The 19338-nt window shown below is 44.6% G+C and overlaps 1 protein-coding gene across 9 annotated transcripts in view; it reads right to left on the minus strand.

Moving 5' to 3' along the window:
- Positions 1-1123: 1123 nt before the first annotated feature.
- casz1 (castor zinc finger 1) overlaps positions 1124-19338 on the minus strand; it is a 76959-nt gene continuing 58744 nt past the window's right edge. For 3 of the 9 annotated variants that reach the window (XM_034590138.1, XM_034590135.1, XM_034590134.1), the window contains exons 8-19: positions 18086-18951; positions 14517-14664; positions 14101-14164; positions 12955-13118; positions 12607-12729; positions 12179-12499; positions 11875-12100; positions 10931-11102; positions 9196-9344; positions 8089-8299; positions 6978-7313; positions 1124-6212 (exon numbers count right to left, since the gene is read on the minus strand). In XM_034590138.1, coding sequence (XP_034446029.1) covers positions 4936-6212; positions 6978-7313; positions 8089-8299; positions 9196-9344; positions 10931-11102; positions 11875-12100; positions 12179-12499; positions 12607-12729; positions 12955-13118; positions 14101-14164; positions 14517-14664; positions 18086-18951 — 4057 coding nt within the window. In that variant the 3' untranslated portion in view covers positions 1124-4935. The remainder of the gene's footprint in view (positions 6213-6977; positions 7314-8088; positions 8300-9195; positions 9345-10930; positions 11103-11874; positions 12101-12178; positions 12500-12606; positions 12730-12954; positions 13119-14100; positions 14165-14516; positions 14665-18085; positions 18952-19338) is intronic. The other 6 variants (XM_034590141.1, XM_034590136.1, XM_034590137.1 and 3 more) reach the window with 6 other exon arrangements.

Consider the following 19338-nt stretch of genomic DNA (forward strand, 5'->3'; position numbering starts at 1 on the left):
ACATTTATAGCTCATTATAAATATATATCTAATGTGTGTATGTGATAATGCAAATATACAAACCTTTATAGTTATTTATAGTTATCGTCACACATCTGTACCTTAATGTTGTTTATGTATAATTTACCTTTAAATTACACATCCTCATGTCTACAACTTTCCTTTATTTTAAGAGTAGATATCTAAAGTTTTTCATGTTTAAACATCCCATATTTTGCCTCACACCACTAATATTTATAATTTTGTCAATTATTACATGCACACTGATGATGTAAGATGTGCATTTATTTTGTAATACATGTCACATGTTTAAAATCTTGGATATTTGGCTCATAATCCTAAAGCTGTGATCTCAGCTTTTCTTGTCATTTATACTAAAATGTCTCAGCTTTTCATTTCTGATCATGACATTCAATTGTGTTTATTTCTCTGCCTCAGTTTTTTAAAACTTTTTTTGTAGCCGCAGTGACTGACTGTCCTCACAGGTATTATTATAGTTTCATCTCCTCTTTTATGATAACTCTCTCTGGCTTCGCGGCTGGCACATTCTTCTCTCTGAGCTTTTCCAGCTCTCCCTCTCTGGCTATTACTGCGAGTTCGGGAACAGGCAGGCGGTGGGTGAGTCCAGGGCGGGCAAATCTCCATAAATCCTTCCACAGTGGATACCCTCCTCAGACTCCACTGTACAATATCTGTCTTCATCTAGGAGTGCACGGGCCCAGCCACCTGCTTTTCCTCCGTTCACCCCCCTCCCTCCACGCTTTGTGAACTTAATAAAAGCTGCCATTAAGCAGCGCTTCATCTGTTTGGGCCCTAATCTGCCTTATAGGCATCATGTGACCACATATGCAGTGCACACCTGTCGTATGTGTTCCCAGCCCCGCCTGTTGCCGCTCCACGTTGCACACACTCTCACTCAACCTGTTCCTGGCACATCAAGCGGCTGCGTGTCAGCGATGGCCGACATGTATGCACCCCCACTACACACATTGTTGGCACTGGCAATATATACACCGCGACTCTGAGATTTTTTTTTGGAAAATGTAGAAAGCGTGCGTCTGCTGAAAGCTGTGTTGTACTCGCCTTTCGACACTCAAAGACACATCGACACTGAAAACAGGCCTAAAGTCGTTCAGTATGTTTTTATTTCACTGAGTGAAAAGCTCAATCTTTGCATAAGACATGCAGAAACAGAGGAAAACATAAATATAGCACAATGAAGATGAACAGTACTGTATCCAAGTGGAAATAAGCAATAGGACTAGAATGAATAGTAGCGCTGAGGGCAACAAATTCAAGTAGAGACTTTTTAAAAAATTGCTTCATTGTCTACTTCTCATATAAAAGGTCTCATGAATCGAGCCAAATTGAATGCTAACGGGAGATGGCTTTTAGTCCAAAAGTGCAATATATTTTACAAAGTCTAAAATGTTGCTGTTGATCCACTACGCTGCAGGAAGCAGGCGGTTTTCATGTTACATTTTTTCCAGCAGTGGCAATACATCTCAGTTTATTTCCCCAGCACTTCTTTATACCATCCTTTTTACTCTGTTAATTAAAACAGTCAAATGATCTGTCGTTTCAGCAGCAGCCTATGCAGGATTTGGAGGTCATTTCCGTCTGGTTTTTGTGTAATATAATTTTCATGTTTATTCTCTTTTTTTTCTGGTAGATTATATACAGGATGCCAGCTGGCTGACAGATGGTGATGCCTTTACTCGTGATTTTTTTTCTCCTTTTTTTTTTTTTTTATTAAAAAACATCACAAGGAAGAGAAGGAGAAAGGACAGGAACAGCTGTAGACGAGGGGACAGACAGAACCGGCACGTTGGCCACTGGGTGACATCAGGGAGTGGGAGGAGAACCCCCCGCACATGGCTCAAGGCAAAGAAAAAAAGAAAAATCAAATTTAAAAAAACCAAAAAGATAAATGCATGTGTCAATGTGCCCTGTTAACACTAAACCAGACACAGAGAGCCATCTTGTTAGCAGTAGCAGGCCTCTAAATCTCCCTAACGGTCCTCAGATCCGATCTGGTTTTTGCACCAGAAAGTCGAACATGAACAACAGGCGACCCCAACAACAAATATTGTTGATTCCTCTACCTGCATGGATGCAGATGTATGTTTTTTTTCTTTGTTTGTTTGTTATCTTCAAATTCTGTGGCCAAAAAAACTGTCCCAGTTGAATTTATAGCAGAACAAAGCAGGGAAGAGACGAACAAGGTCATGAAATATGAATCGGAGCTGTGAGCAGCTGGGACGGAGCCACAGGTCTGTGTTCCTACGGTCACAGCCTATCTGTCTCTCTCTCACACACTTGCACACACACACACTTCAGTAGTGTCACCTACAGAAAGAAAAAGAGACAGAGATCGCCGCCGTGACCTTTTACTCTGCTGTAGCTCAGCAGCGCCTCTCCCCACCACACGTGACCCGAAACATCCTCAGACTGAAGCACTATCAATCACTACATGTGTATTATTATATTTATCATAGTTTCTTTATTTTCAGCTTTTTACAAATCCTGCTATTTTACACCGTCTCACACACTCATACACACACATACATGAACTAAATTCAAGTGCACGACGTCTCCCAGCCTCTACGGTTATCTGATGAGAAAACCAAACACATGTCGTGACGCCTCTGCTTTGCAACAGAGTCCTGGGTGACAGTTGGAGTCTGTGAACGAGGCATGCCCACAGCAAAGTAAATATAAACCAAGAGTTTCAATTAATGAGGATAAAACAAAACAAAAAAAAACACACACTCACACAGATAAATGACAGTGAATGGAACAAGTCATTAAATAAAACAGAAACATTGACGAATGAATTCAAATCAGTGTATTTTAGTTTGAGCTTCTGACACAGTTTAAAAAAAAAGAAAATATATATATATACTGCAAATATCATAACGGAATCTGCCAATGTTATAGTATCAACAACCTTTTTTGCCAAAAAATCTGGGGTAATTAAAAGAGCTCAAGCACACAAGTAAACTAAAATGAGGCTATTTGAATTTTTAGCTTTTTATTATTCACTTCTCCTTTTTACGGTTTTCTTTTTAAATGAATCTGTTCATCAAAGAGCATTTTGTTCATATATAGTTATTTTTTTACAGAGGAAAATACTGTACAACCTTTTTTTTGTCCCAAAACAATATCAGGAGGATTATAATCTACACACATTATTAATCCCTAAATAATGATCATTTCTTTCCAATGCCAAGCTCAGGCGATAATTCTTGATCAGTGTGTCCACTCCTCGGCCGTACATATTTGCTCAATGTAAACCAGAGGGTGGCTTTGACATATTTATAATTTAGTACTACAGTTAGAGAGCATTGCCATGAACTTCTCAAGAATTAATTTGAATCACAGTCCGTTAGTGTTTCTCCTCAGGACACAATGTTTCTCTGGTGTACCCTTTTTTTCTTTTTCGTCAAACTGTCCAATCACAGATGCAAAATAAAACCCAGTCTTTAAATAATCACAGAACAACAGTTCTTTGTCACACTAACATCTATTTGTGCATTAAAGCAAAAAATGTGAACTAAAACAACATCTTTAAAGCAAATTCCCTGTTAAAAGATAATATATCATTTTTTTTCAGACGGTAAAAATGAACCTAAAAAGTGCAATAACACCCTAAAATTTCTCATTGGAAGGTCACATAAATATTAAATAAAAACCGTTACAACAGGAGCTCAACCACAGCCATAGTGAATGGAAAAAAAAAAATGCCGGTGAGACATTTTTTCGGTCTGTACATTTTCAACATGAAACACACTTCCTGACGCTTCCTCTGTCACGCCCCCTCCCCTCGCTGCATCTGAGTGACTCATTGTTTCCTCTGGTCAGTCTCACCCCCCCCCCACCCTCCCGCCCGACTTGCCAGCCGTTAATCACGACCTCGCCTGCTAACAGATCGATATGCTTCTGACTAACAACACAACAAAAACGACACTGTAATGCAAAGATGCAAAATGGTAACAAAAATATTTTTTTCTTTTTAAATATGCTTATGAGTCGTCTAGCATCGTCATCGGTGTCGTCGTGGTCAGCTAATAGAAAAGTGCACTATCCACACACAAACTTGATTCCTCCACAGGGGGGTTGACAACCTTACGAGGGCTGAGCTTGGATTTTGGTGCTAGCGGAACATTTCTAGCAGAATGTCGAGAGAGAACTGTTGAGACCTGGCGTCTCGCCAGACGCCCCCGACTGCAGCTGAGAACAGTTACTGGTCGATTCCACATGTCATTGAGAACAAAGAAAATCACCTGAGAGAGACGGGAACAAGCAGAGTGTCACCCACTGTCTCTCTGTCTCTAACAACAATAATAATTAATAATAATATAATATCGATACAGAAAAAAAGATCAAATGTTTGCAACGAATCCTGTTTCCCCTTAGTGATTCACGTCCCTTTTTCTGTTTCCACGGCCCTGCGGTTTCATGTCACCTGTGCCAGCAAATTCCTTTTGTATATCATCGTTCACACACACTCACACACGCACACACTTACATATATAGTTATATAGAGAGATTTGTTTTTGTTTTTCTAACGTTTTTTTTTCCACACACAAAAAGTGAAAAAAATAAAAAATAAATTAAAGTCAAACATGCACGCACACAAAAAGACTGATGTGTAGTAAAATGCTTTACATTGCTGCCCCGCGTGTAAAACAGGGCCTAATTCTGTGTGTCTCCGTTCATATTTTTTAATGCATAATTGAATTAATAATGTTGGTCATCTTGTAAACATCATAATAAATCATTTCGGGCCGTCATTTTCACGCTGCGCTGTTGTTGTTTTTTGTTGTCATCTGAAGTCTCTAAACATGATAAATGAGGCCACTTTCATTTTTGTTTGTTCATAGTACACAGGGTTTTTCTTCAGTTTCTGCAGTCACTGTTAGTTTATTTTTTTCATGGGACAGCATCTTGCTTTTCCAGTTGGGAAGTATCAGTGTGGTTAACGGAAGCATTAAAACTCTCATCATTGTCCTTCTCACCATCGGGCTCCGGCATCGAATCATCATTCGAATCAGTGTTGAGATCCTCTTCTGCCTCCTCCTCTTCGTCCTCCTCCTCTTCTTCATCTTCCTGCGCATGCGCCTCCTCCTCTGGCGACACGTCGTCTTCGGCCTCTCCAGACGTTCCCGTGGTGTCGTCCTGAGCTGCCGGCAGAGCGTGAGGGGGTGTGGGGTTGTGGCCAGACCGAACTGCATCGTGGTGGTGAATCTTCTTGCTGAGGTCCAGTGAGTCGCTGAGACCCAGACCGATGGCGTTCTTCAGGAAGAACAGGGAGCTGCTGGTGTCTGTGCCCAGGTTGAGCGAGCCGTCCAGGCTAATGGTGGTTGGGTGGTACGGGTGGTTATAGTCGGACCCCATCTCGGCCATTGTGTAGAGCATGGAGGGAGCGTTGCTGTTAATGTTGTGGGACAAGCCATGGAGACCACCAGGTGAGGAAGTAGAAAGGGTCATGGAGGTTGGAGGGACCACCAACATACCTCCTACCAGGTGGTGAGCACCTTCCTGTTTGGGTGACACAGACGGCAGCTCCCCCCGCTCCTGCTTCTCATGCTTTCTCTTGTGGGAGTCCATCTGGGACATGCCCACCACCGTGTGCTTGCACTCGGGGAAGGTGCAGTGGAAGTGTGAGCACTTGAGCTTATATTTGCAGTCGGGAACCTCGCAATCAACGCTGGAGCTGAACTGGCAGAAGCCAGCGGCGGTGATCACATCTTGCTTGCCATGGTGCTTGCGGTGAGCGGTCACCTTGGTGCTGTCGGTGCAGCGGAAGCCACAGCGCAGGCAGTGGAAGTGGGTGCTGTTGCCTGAAAACTGGCAGTCGGGGAAGTTGCAGCTGAGCGAGGATTTGAAGCGCTTGAAGTCGTCCAGGACCAGGTTGTCCACGCGGTCGTGGTGCTGTGCATGCTTGTACATGTGGGTGCGGCCGCAGAACTTGTAGCCACAGTTCTCACGGGTGCAGTGGTAGTGGGTCACCTTCAGAGAAAACTGGCAACTTGAGTCCTTGCAGTTCTCGTAGAGGTCATAGCGCCGGAAGCCCTCCAGCATCATCCCCTCATCCAGCATCTTGCGTGACGATGCGGTCTTGCGGCGCTTGCCGAATGGTGACATGTCCTCGATGATCCAGAAGCGCTTTTTTGCACCGGTGGCCGTGGGAATGGAGATGGTATTGCCTGAAAAAAGAAATGAGGGGAGCACATTAAAGAACAATCACTTCACAGAGTAAAACCCACATACTACAAGTAAATTACACTGTGAGACCCTCTTCTAATATGCGACCTTACTCAGCCAGAAGTGGTTCACAGCTGAGTAAGCACAGAGAGCAACAATTTTTTTTTATTCCTAATTCCCAGAATGATTAAAGGAGAGGTAAAGTGATAGATTGACTTTGGAACATGACACTTTTACAGGGTGTCTCCAGCCTCCAAACAGAGGCGGAGCTGTGGGTCTTAACCGACCCTCTTATCTCCATGTTGTTTTATGAGGGGCACCCACCTCTCGCAACACCCTGCGGTCACTGCTAATGATGTGATCCCTGTTCTGCAAGACAGGAAGCAGTGGGCCTCGATAAAACTTAAAGCGTGATTAAAATGCTGCTGATGCAGCCTTGTTAATGGAAGCTAAACAAGGCCCAGGCTTCATAATATGTGTGCCAAATTTACTGCTCTGTCTCTAAATCCTAGTAACACTAAGAGTGAGAGCAGACAGAGGTGTAAGTAAAGTAATTATACACACTTGTTCTGTTATTGTACCAACTCAGTAAACATGCACCTTTCATCATTTCTACATAAACGTTCTGTTTGCATGCTGGAAAGCCCCTTTAGTTTGTTGTCTTCCCACAACTATACTTTAAAGACAGGTTGGGTCACACAGTTAAATGCTGCACAGGACTCAATTCAGAGACAGCTGCAGTGTCGGTTTGCGCCGGGGATAAGTACCTGCAGCATCCTGCACTATAGGGACGTCATTTTTAACCGGAGACGGAGTGGCAATGATGGGGCTGAAAGCTGGTGTGTTGGTTGGCATGACAACACTCCGAGTGGCTCCCAGAGAGGCGCTGAGCAGAGAGTATGACAGACAGGATGGAGAGAGGAGGTATGGGAGTGAGGGGAGAGGAGGACGGAGGAGAGCTGGAGAGAGGGATGGGACCTGGGACTGATAACCAGGCTGAGGGGCAGAGTGAGGAGGTGGTAGAGGAGGAGGAGTTGCGTTTTGGGTAGCGCTAGTGTCAGCAGGGGTGGTGGGAGCAGAAGAGGTGGCAGGCCAGCCTTGTCCTGGAGAGACAGGTTGACCAGAGAGAGTGAAGGACAGACAAGAGGAGGAAAAAACACACACACACACACATAGACGGGAACACAAAAACAAGGGCCAAGTCGCACACACACACACACACGCACACACAGAGGGATGGGAGGTAAAAAGGGAAAGATAAGAGATAAGAGAATGATACAAAATGAGGCCCATTCAAGACAAGTAACCCAAACACCCGCCAAATCAACAATGATGAGTGTCGTGGATAATACTGTCAACACATGGAGGAATATGAAAATTCACAGGCCGCCTCAGACCCCGAAAAAAAGCAGAGGAGAAACCCTTTTTCAGTAATTTTGACGAAAAAAAAGTTGTTTCTCCTTTCCTTTCTCCCACAATTCAACCCTGGAAAAGTGCTAAAGTAGACATAAAGCCACAGGGATGATCTCTGGCCAAAGGAAAATGTAATAAGCTAGATACAGAGCAATAACTCAAACCACTGATGTACAAAATGGATGTTTTATGAGGATGACCACGCAAACTGCAAAAGGCTTTGTCCAGGAATCAGAAACAATACAGCATTGTCATCAACCTTGTATTATATGACTGATGTTGTTGATTTAACTCAAACTATTAAATCATAAAAAACCAGAGTGAAGAATGACATGGCAAGTTGCTGCTTTTCTTTAGAGTCAAACTTTATGTACAGTGCTGAGTATATTCTTATATTTCACTTTTCACCTTTTGGACTAAACCAAAGCTCTACATGCCGGCCTGGTGTTTTGTACGTAGTCTCACCTGCTGGCGAGCCATCGTTGCCTACTGGTGTGCTGGAGCAGCTCCGGTCCTGGTTGGAGGACTCGGAGGAGAGGCCCAGGGGGCTGCCTCCGCCTCCCATGTAGTCCATGTAGTCATCAGTCTCATCCATGAGGCCAGAGGAGAAGCCGGACTGTGCCATGGACCCCATTCCATGCTGCATGTCATCCGACCTATGACCGTGTGGCATCATCTAGAAAAACAAAATAATTGTAATCTTCATTATAAAAGGACATGTTTGGTAACAACGTGTCATTAATGCAGGTGTTGGCTCTTGGCTCACAACCAAGCATTCCTCAAAACATCAAAAGTATTTCGAAAGAATGAAACTCTTCGCTTCGGTCATTTAATGAGGACTTCAAAACGGAAAAAAAAGAACAAACAGAACTAGATGATCCACATATCTAAATCTACGTAGGGAACATGACGGTCTGCATAGGTTAGGTTAGGGAATGGAGAACACTCCACTGTGATCAATTTCCTAGAAGAATGTCACGAGTGATTTGTCGCTGACTGGTGTGGCAGGATGTGAGCAGTGCTCTTTTCCCAGAATCTGACTCATAGCACAAGAAGCACAATTTAGAAAAAAACAAACAACCAAACTACGTACAGTCACAAAGACGGTTAGATGCAACTCAATAATAGATTAGTTTTCAGCCTGATTTAACAAAAATATTACTATTTAAAAAATGAAATAAACCAAAATCTATGAGAAAGTTACTTCATAAAGAATCTGAGGTGTACTTGTTTTAGATATTGTTAAAAACATGTTTTTAAATCAGAAAGGACAACCACTGAACAAGTTTTAAATGTTGGGGGGGTGGAAAAATCTGTTCCTTTTCAAACATCTAGTTGGTTTTGGTTAAAAACTTGCAAACAAAATCAAATACATGAGCTTTTGAGACACAAAGACCCTTCCTTGTGTAACCTCTCAGGAACAGGGTGTGTGAGGTGCTTTGTTGGAATACGTCTGAATGAACTTCTCAACACCTGTTTTCGTTCACCGAGGTGTTCAGCCCATATTTTCAGATAATTACCCTTTTCACAATGGCATGTGCTTTATGCCACAGTGTGCGTGTGTCTTTGTACCTGGGATGGGACTCTGTCGAAGTTCTTCCCCAGCATCCGCCTCATGTGTTTGCGTGCGTGTGAGGTCATCTGGTGTTTGAGCAGGAAGGAGAACTGACAGCCCTCGCGGATGCAGTGGAAATGACTGTTGACTTGGTTATACTTACAACCTGCGCAGCAAAAAGAGAAAAAAAACAGTTGTTAAAGTCTCCATTTGCAGATTAATTTGTCTTTGGCTCATTGCGAGGCATCTGAGAGCAGCTCGGGCGGTAAATGCAATATTATCAGTGTGACGGTGTTGTGATTAGATCAAACACGCGGTGAAATATTTTTAGTTTTTTTTAATTTCATGATATACTGTAGCTCCGACAAAAGAGGGATCGGGTTTCAAAGTGTTTCGGAGTGCGCATGTAGGAGGAATATTAGATCACTCCGGTGTCACACTGAGCAAGTCAAGGCTTCTGTTCACTAAACCTGTGGAGCTCTTTTATTACACTGACATGCTTTATTCAATTAGGAATTTACATAAATAAATTCTCATTTTCTGTGGGCCAATAATGCACACACCCCTGCAAACCAAAGTAAATATACAATTATTACCATATTAAATTCATTTTTCAAAGTATCTCCATTGTCATTTTTCCTTTTGTTCTCCATTGCATTGGTGTCTGCTTCATATTCTTCCGTTCTTTTTCTCATGTTTTGACCGCTCTGGCTCTAATTGCTTTATGATTTCAAATTAAATGAATGTTCTGTTTTGTGCCTGTTAATCAAATACCATTATATAAAAGCAGGCAGAAATAATTGAAAGAGTTACATGCTGGGCAGGTGCTAGCATGTCAGTAACCATGGCACCCGGTTTAAGAGCACAACATGTCTGTGTCATCAAATAGCTTCCGCACACACAAACGCTTCAAACACGCAAAGTTGAGCAAATAACAGTAACCCCCGTGACATGAAGGGCCCTTTGTGAGACACAAGCCAGGTAACATCATCAGCTGTGTTCAGTTTAATGTTGCTGCCATGGATACTGGCAACCCATCAATTCTTTATGACTGGAGTGCTAGCGATGGTAATCCTTTCTGTGTTTTTTTCCCCCCCCGCAGCCCAAACAATGCAGTTGGCAGATCAGGCTGGGGACAAAAAACAGCTGTTTCGGGCCGGTTTTTGTTTGCTTTGTGTCTGCGTTCTGAAAAGCTTGTGTAACCGCCTGAAAAAAACAGATCACTTTTAATTCTTTTCCGTGCGATGGCAGCGGCGGCTGTGAGGCACAGCTTCGGAACACAAACAGGCTAAACCAGACAAGCCAGATAATTAACAAACACAAACCTAATTGCTCATTTCTGACAGGGGCAAAAGTAAGAAGAAAACAACCTGGAAGTGATTGCCCCCTCTGACGTTGTTGCTTATATCGTACAGGCAAGACTACCTTTGGGAGTTGAGGTGCCATTGTGAATATGCAAAAGACAACAACCGAGTCCATGAGGCTGTTTCATGCGAGACAAACAGGACAACGCTGTTTGCCAATACTGTATCTCTCCCTTTGCAAACACAGAGAATACCCCCCCTCCCCACACACACACACACACACACACACACACACACACACACACACACACACACACACACACACAAATCAATCTACTTCTTTCTTACAAAACTTTTAATCTACACATCTCTCCTCCCAAAGTGTTCATGCTGACATGGAGGACCTGTATGGTGACAAAAACGTTCATTTGAGAATCATTTTTCTTACCCAGCCTGCCACACTCCTCTCTCTTGGTGAAATACTTGAATCCATTGGCGGCGCGGCGCTCGGCCTTCTCGTGCTTCTTGATGTGCCACGGCAGCTTGGTGGTGATGTTGGTGACAAAGAAGCAGCCGGGCCGCAGACAGTGATAGTGGCCCCTCATTCTGAACTCGCAGTGCTGCGGCGGAGACACAGTTTCCAATTTCATGAGTCAAACGTAGAGAGAGGATTGATCTTTCTTTGTGGGAAAAGTTAAAGTGAATACTACACAGACATTTTCCTGAAACATAATTGATATCTCACAGTCTTCTCTTCCCCTCTGGTCATTTGGAACATCCCTCATTTCTAAGCATGATTACTTTTTTTTTTTTTACTTCCTTTCTAACATGTCTGTGCACCACCATCTGCTTGTGAGGCCCAGATCCCAAAGGACGGGGCCAAATAAGATCTGCTCACTTCAGGAGACGGAGACTAAAGGGGGAGCAGGAGCAGGAGCAGGAGGAGGAGGGGGACTTTTGGTGAGAGGGGTGATTTTCGACACATTAATGAATTCATTTAAACCGTTCTCCAAATACGGGCTCATGAGAGCAGGCAGGGGCTGCCATTTAGGTTTCATTTGCGAAGCATTCCCCTGATTTTTGCCCTATTCCAGACAGCCTTGTTTACTGTGCGAGTGACAATGATTTATTGGGTAATATCAGCTAAATTGGCCTTTTCTGAGAGGAGAATGCGGCAGTCAAAATGACATCATTGACATATAAACAGGCATTACTGGGGTGAGTCGACTGTCTTTTTCAGCAGAGATGGAAGACGGCGAGCAGCGGTTGTGAAAGCCTTGAGTCAAATAACCTCAAATACTGGTCTAATAGATAGCATACTTCATGCTTAGACATCCTGGCAGATGACAGTAGGTGATTCAGCTCCTGGGTGACTTATCAAGTCCCACTCACCTGGTTGGGACAGAGACACTGGAGGGAGTAGTAGGAGAACTGGTCGCGGACATTGAGCAGGTTGTTGTTGGGGTTGATGTGGTCCAAACAGTGGGACTCGGCCTTGCCAGAGGTCTTGCACACGTACTTGCAATTCCCAAACAAGCAGTGGAAGTGGAACTTGTTTGAGTACTTACAGTCAGTGGCCAAACACGGATCACTGGGTGAATGAAAAGGGAAAATATGGCTGATTCAAAACTTGACAATAAGAGGAAAAGCAACGTACTTCACTCTGCACTGACGTTCAAATGATTGTTTCTCTTACTTTTCCTGGAACTGCAGGAAACCTGGTTTGACTTGTGGCTTAGCGTTCTCTAAAGAGGTGGTGGCCAGAGGGGAGTTGGATGGCAGGCTGGGCATCGAGGCCGACATCTGTGGGATGCTGCCGGCCAGCTGCTTCCAGGCGAGCAGGGAGGGAGAAGGCGAGCTGTAGCCGCGGGAGGAGGTGAGGTGAGCCACATCAATAGAGGGATTGTTGGCCATAGACACCGGCGCTGCGGGCTGCAGGAGGGCTCCCTCACTGGAGTCCTTGCTCTCGCCGAACTGAGGCTCCGACTTCACTTTCAAGGTGGCGCGGAGGTGGAAGCTGAACAACGAGAGGGAAGCTCATTTTTATGTCGATCAATAAAGCTGAAAACTAAAATGTAGATTGTAAGGGTATATTTTCTGATCGTGAACCAGTGTGACACTCACTTAGCATGTTTTATGGCCCCATCCACTGTGCTGAAGAGTGCACCACAGTCTTCTACCACACAGTGAAAGTGCACTTTCTGAAGGAAGTCGCACTGAGCCTCGCAGAAGTCATCGGTGTCAAACCTTGACAGATAATAGATAATAAAGACTGTAAATGCACTGCCTAACCCCAACGCACGCTATACAGGAGAACTGGTTAAACTACTCATCTGACAGTAAATGATTGCACGCCCATAATCCCGCAGGTCATTTAAAATTCCTCAGTTATGCACATTATGAGTGGAATAGTACTGAGAAAAAAATCTTTCATTTTTTTTCATAAATATAAACATCCTCTGTGTTTTATACCTGCGGAGATATGTCCTCCAGATCTCAGTGGGCTTTTCTAGCAGGGGCCTCTTCAGCACTCGGTTCAGATACTGTGCTGCCTCTGACGTGTCACTGCCGTGCCCCACCTCCAGCTCCGTCTTTAGGTTCATGGCGTTGAACAGGGCGGGGTTCACCTGGGACATCTACGAGAAACAGCACACAAAGACACAGCCACTGGGTGAGCTACACATACATGAGCCGGGCCACTTGCTTGTGTTACTGTAGCTGGAATGTGAGACTTGACACACAAAATGATTTGGCAGAGCAAAAAAAAAGCACGGCCAGATTTACACAACATCCAAGCTTATGCTTGAGCGCCGGCCAAGCGTGTTTGCCAAAGCGTCCTCTGGGAGCAACTGTTAACCCCTTTATGTGATGTGGTGGCTTGAATCAAACTCCGAAAAATCTGACATGACGTGAGGAGCTGTTGGACGACAGGTCTTCAAGCTCCTCCAGTGTCTGGGTTCAATGAATCTGAGCAGAGCGACTCCAAAGTGAACCTCTCCTCAGACAATGTGTATGTGTGTGAAGGGGAAGCCTGAAGGGGGGGGGGGGGGTTGGTAGTATCACACCAGTTGGCGAGAATAAAATAATGGCGGCCGATCTGTCATTACATCATCAATGTAATCGAAACCACCTGGCACATTTGTATCAGTCAAATAAGATATACGAGTACGACGATGCCCATTTTGGCTTCACAACAAAAAAAATCTGTTTAGATTTCCATACGCTAACATTTACACTGGGTAAAAAAAATGAGAGCAGCACCGTCGTGTACTTTTTCCTCCCCTGACTTTTTAATCAAATAATTTACAAACTCTATAAATAAATGCAGAGTGAGGCGGGGGAAGAAAAAGTATAAAGGAGGAGAAAAAATGGACGGCGAGTTCAAAACAGCTCATCAAAAAACAAACATCTCTATATATCTGGCATGGCACCCAGCTACTGCTTCATTATATTAATTTGTGAGAGGTGCAGTGAAAATTACACTGTATGAAAAATGGCTGGAAAATTTAAATGATACAAACTCATCTTATTAGCGGTGAAACATTAAAAAACAAACAGGCCCCTCCGTGTCCCGCTAATTTGTCTTGGGATGAAAGGCGTTTGATGGATGGATCTTACCTTATTCATAAGCGAGGATAAAAGAGATGTATTCCCTGGTACAGGGTGTCCGTTTGATTCATTACTGGAACAAGGAAAATGAACAATGTTTAGTCAAGATTTGCATGAGAACAGTAAATATTACTATTTATCACACAAGGTGTGCCTGTATAATGAAGAAGAAAAATGCTGTCTTCTTAAGAAATAAGATCTACAGTGAGTCGGAGGGAAGATTGGATATGAAGGTTTATGTAAATACCCTTCTTGCACAAAAATTGAGAAATATGTTGACGGTTTTCTAATTGTTTGCACGTCTATAAATAAGATATTTTTGATAAATAATTATGAATGACTGCCAAGAACATAGAACTCATCAATCAATCAGAGAAACCATATTTTGTTTGTGATTTATTCGTTGATTTTACAAGAAGAATTACCGTTCTCCTGCGTACCTATGGTCTTTCTTGCTCAGGTCCAGGCTGTGCTCCTGCGCAGAGTCGTGGGAGGACCCGGAGTGGCCGTCCATAGGCTCCTGCTTCACTTGAACCAGATTGAACTGGCTGGCTGAAGACGGCTGCCCGTTCCCTGAGGATCAAGCCAGAGATGCAGAGGAGAGAAGAGAAGAGACAACAAAGTTATTGTTGGTCAGCATTATTACCTCATGACAAGATCCAATCTGACTTCTGTCCAGGCCCGAAAAGAATACTCCGAGTGATAATTATTGCGAAATTATGTCAAGCCGTCAAGCCTTTTAAATGGTGATTGAGAGGCGGGAGATATGAGGGAAAAAGACTCCTTTTTCTGCAGCACTTGTCACAACTCATTTGCCAGGCTGCCTCTTAACTGGTCATTAAGTGAGATGCTAATGCTGAGGGAAAGTGGCAGTCTCAGATTGGCCACCACCCCCCCTCCTTCCCACCTTCCCGGGCTCCGCGTTGGCCTGACAACGGGCGGCAGCCAATGCCACTGAGCGTACCCACAAGGAACAGGGGTGCTATGTCGGTCAGATTGGAGCTGACAGCCAATCAGATTGGTTCAAATAGCGTGACCCCTCTTTCACATTCTCGTCCAAATAGGTATTCAATGGATGTTGTGAGTGAGGACAGGAGAGCTGAAGTGAAATAAATAAGCAAACGACGTGGGGTAAAAATAATCCTGAGAGGAAGTTGATTTCTGCCCCACCACCCCCGATCCACTAGGGACTGAAATATTAATTTGTCCTGGGGCTATGAAGAGAAAGCTGGGCTTTTGGTAGACAATAAGTGGTGTTTTATTGTTTAAAAAAATGTGAGTGGGAGGGATGAGGCCCCCGGTATGAGATTGGAGAGCACCAGCGGCTGTGATTGGTTTGGTGAGGGATCAGTTGTTTAGGAGTAGGGGCTGGTGCTGAGGGATTGTGACAGGCAAGGTCATGGGCAACCAAGTGTGTGCCCTTGGCCCTCAGCCTGGTGGAGGCCCCTCTCCTTTTTCTTAGCTGGGGAGAAAACAAGACTAGCCCATATACGTGGGGGGCACCAGAGTAGCCCCCCCCCCTCCACTACAAGATGACCCAGAGACATATCAGGCAGAATAGGAGTGGAAAAGCCAGTCTTGGGCCCTGTCAGCTGAAAGCTCAGAGACGGGGAGGTATCACTGTCAGTGTCAGTTCAGTTTGACAATGGCTGAGGTTGGTTGGAGGGGCTGGGGCTGGGGGTGGGGCCGGGGTGGGGCTCAAAGAAAAACAGCAGTCAAACAATTTTGCATCTGGTTTGAGGTCACCGAACGCTTACCGAGTCGCCGCCGCGCCGCGCCGCGCTCCTCCCCTCCCCCAACTTGATAAGAGTACACCCAAAATTAACTAGCCTGACGAATCCTGCCTTGTCATTAACAATTACATCAACTCTCTGACCAAATGAGAACACATCATATCAGGAGCAGTCCCTCACTGTGGGCTCTACACATGATCACCAGGCAGAGAAATGCACTCCTTCACTCTCAGAGGCTGAATGGGACTCTCTGAGGTTCGTTATAGTGCAAAGGTCTCTTCCTCTGCTGCGCATTGCGAAGTTGTTGTTTTTTCTATCCGCTTCCCAAAGAGGGAGAACAAATGAGTTTGACTCAAAGCAGCTTCTTTCTGGAAATTATCCAGGAATAATGTACCACCATGTAATTACTCCGGATAAGATACAGAGCTTGTGAAAGATCATTTGTACTGTGTATCTAATTAGTAAACCCTTCAGATGCTCGAATCTCTGGGAAAAACACTTAGGGGTAAATTAGAGCAGAACATTAATAAAGAAAAAAATACTGAGAAATGACTGAAAGCAGAAATAGGAAAAATGCACAGCTCACAATAGAGTTTCACAACTGCACGAAAGATATACACACTGTGTGAAATAGCCACAAGCACTGCGACTTTTCTCACATCTTTTCAACAGAGAAGCACAAACCACTTCCTCCTAATTTTAGCCCGAAATGTCCTGTTCACACATTTTATGAAACAAATATGAGAAACCAAACCGCAGCCACCCGTCCATCCTGCACTTGCTCTGAGCTTTTACAATAAATGATGTGCATGAGGTATATGGGGGAGCTTATTTTAAAACCGCTTCGCTATCCAGCAGCAAGATCTGAGCTGCAGCCGTTCAGTGAGCCGACAAGAGGGGTGGTGAATGCACCATCTGTGGAGGCCCCACCCTCAGTGGGGGCCTTCCCGGTGTTCAGACTAACTGCTGGAAGCCCAGAGGTGGAGCTCAGCCTGACAGCCTGGGCTCAGCTTGGCTCCCCAGAGCAGCTGCCCCAGCTCTCTCCCAGGAACTGTCCTGCTCCACGAACACCACCAGGAATTGTAATCCTTCCCCGTCCCAACATCCGGAGATGCTCCCCCTTACAGCCCCATTTACAATCCGCACCCCACCTGCTCAGGCTCAACACAGGAGGCCCCGGTGCTGCTCGAATGCAAGACTGCACTCTGCGGTGCATTATCAATTTAATACCTTAACTTCATTTTCAGACGCTTTGTTTAGAGCAGTATGATAAACAGAGACAAGGCAATTACCTCCAAAAATTATGTGAATTGTGTTTATGCTAAACAGATATTGACATGTTTTTCTTGGAACCGAGGGTTTCTAGAAATTCAAAAAGTGTGTCTTTGCTGATGCATGCAAGTGTGTCTGAGGTCTTGTATCTGTGAGAAAAAAAACGTCTTTTCAGCTCTGGTGCATTGAGTCATTTCTGCCTGAGCGATTTCAGTTTTTTTATCAGTTTGCATAGAGGATACGGAAAAAACATTTTTTTGTTCTTGCAATTTCTGAACTTAATTTCATTCCACCTCCATTTGCTTGGAACGGGCGCAGACACAGATAAGAGACCAATGATGAGGAAACATGTTCGACACAAGCCCCAGGAGCCCCCACTCTGAACATCATAAGAGACTTTTACAGGCTCTACTCTCCCCTGTCAGCGCATTTATCTCCAAATGGATTGTGGGTATCTAACAAACGATCAACACAATAACAAGCCCAGAGCAGAGGACCATGCCTCCGGTATGTCCCTGTAAGCCTGAAAACGGCACTTTTTCTGCCTTCCTCTCTGGTGTGGGATAGTGAGAGAAATGACCTCTGAGTGCACTCTCTCTGCTCTCTCTGCTGCAGTGGAGTGAAGTCCGCAGAAAATGATGTGGCTTTTGTTATACGTGCAGTTACTCGCTATACTGACTAAGTGTGAACTTTACAACTAAGTCTGTTAAAGTGGTTCAGTTACAGTAATAAGAAGAAAAAGAATGTTATATCATCTATCATATCATCGATTAATTTGATCAATTAATCTGTTTGATTTCTGTTGATAAGTCAATTAATAATTCAAAACTGAAAAGATATTCAATTTATAATATTATAAAACAGAATTTTAGCCATATAATTATTTGATTATCAAAATTGTTGAGAAAATGTTTTAGATGTTTTTTGAGCCCAAATCATTTATACTGAAAAACATCTGTACAATCATGGCGGTTTGTGGAGTAACTGACCTATATCATGGTTCATGTGCGGCTTCAGGGCAGCAGCCGCCAGTCTGGCCATCATGGGCGATATCAGACCTTTGCTCGCCGAGATCTTCTCCATGATGGAGGAGGTGGCGTAGGAGGTCGGGGTCGACGCCATGGCTCCCTCCGCCCCCGATGTGGAGCAACCTTGGGTGAATGAGTCGGTGGGCATGGAGTGGGCCCCAGAGGTTGCAGCTGATATCAGGCTAGCAGCAGGCAAAGGGGGCTGGAGAGGCAGCCTGGGCATGAGAGGGAAGAACGGGTTGGTGGCCATGGCGCTGTTGGAGAGAGCGAGGGTCACCGGCATGTTGCTGGGCAGGGCCTGGGACAGCAGGTTGGACATACGCTGGCCGGCGCTGGACAGTGAGGATGTCAGCTTGAGGGCGTGGCCCATTGTAGAGGAGGAGGAGACTACAGTGGTGGGTGTGACCATCATGTGCGGTACAGTGGTGGACTGCTGGGTCGTGGGCGAGGCACTCAGGCTTGAGTTCTTGCTGCTGATGGCAGAGAAATCCATCAGGTCATCGTTGCTCGATTCGTCTTGATCATCCTTTGGCGGCAGGAAGGAGGAAGAGAGGCCCATGACGCCAGAGGAGCGGATGTGCCGACGCTCGTGTTTGCGCTTGTGGGAGGTCATCTGGCTAGTGGAGGTAAAGGTGAATCCGCAGCCTGAACGGATGCAGTGGAAGTGGTTGGTGGCTTTGCTGTACACGCAGCCTTCGTACTTGCACTCCTCGTATTTGTAGAACTTCTTGAAGCCATCTTTGGCATAGGCATCATCCTTGATGTGGTAGCTCTTGTGCTTCTCGATGTCACACTTGTTTTTGAAGGTGAAGGTGCAGCCAGGGCGCCTGGGAAAAGAACGGAAAATAAAGGGATAACATGATTAGACACAATGCTCTGTTGCAAAGCCTCCTCAGAACCAGGTACAGTTGGGAGGCATGATTCATATGATTCAAATACTTGGTACAATGGAGAAACGATAACTGACACAGCAGCAGCTCATTGAAGCATCACTACCTGAAAACTCTGCCGGAGGGAAACTTTCCAGGGAGCGATTATCTATATACATTGATAAGATATGTGGTGTGTGCTTTTCAAAATAAGGTGAAAACATTTGAAGCTCAATTGGACTTTAATGAAAATGTCTTTGTAATTATTTTGTATATACTGACTTTGTTTCCCCTTAATACTAACAGGCCATTAGTTGCAATTCCATGGTTCATGGTGATGTTAGA

Source organism: Hippoglossus hippoglossus, chromosome 7 (genome assembly GCF_009819705.1).
Source record: "Hippoglossus hippoglossus isolate fHipHip1 chromosome 7, fHipHip1.pri, whole genome shotgun sequence".
Lineage (NCBI taxonomy): Eukaryota > Metazoa > Chordata > Actinopteri > Pleuronectiformes > Pleuronectidae > Hippoglossus > Hippoglossus hippoglossus.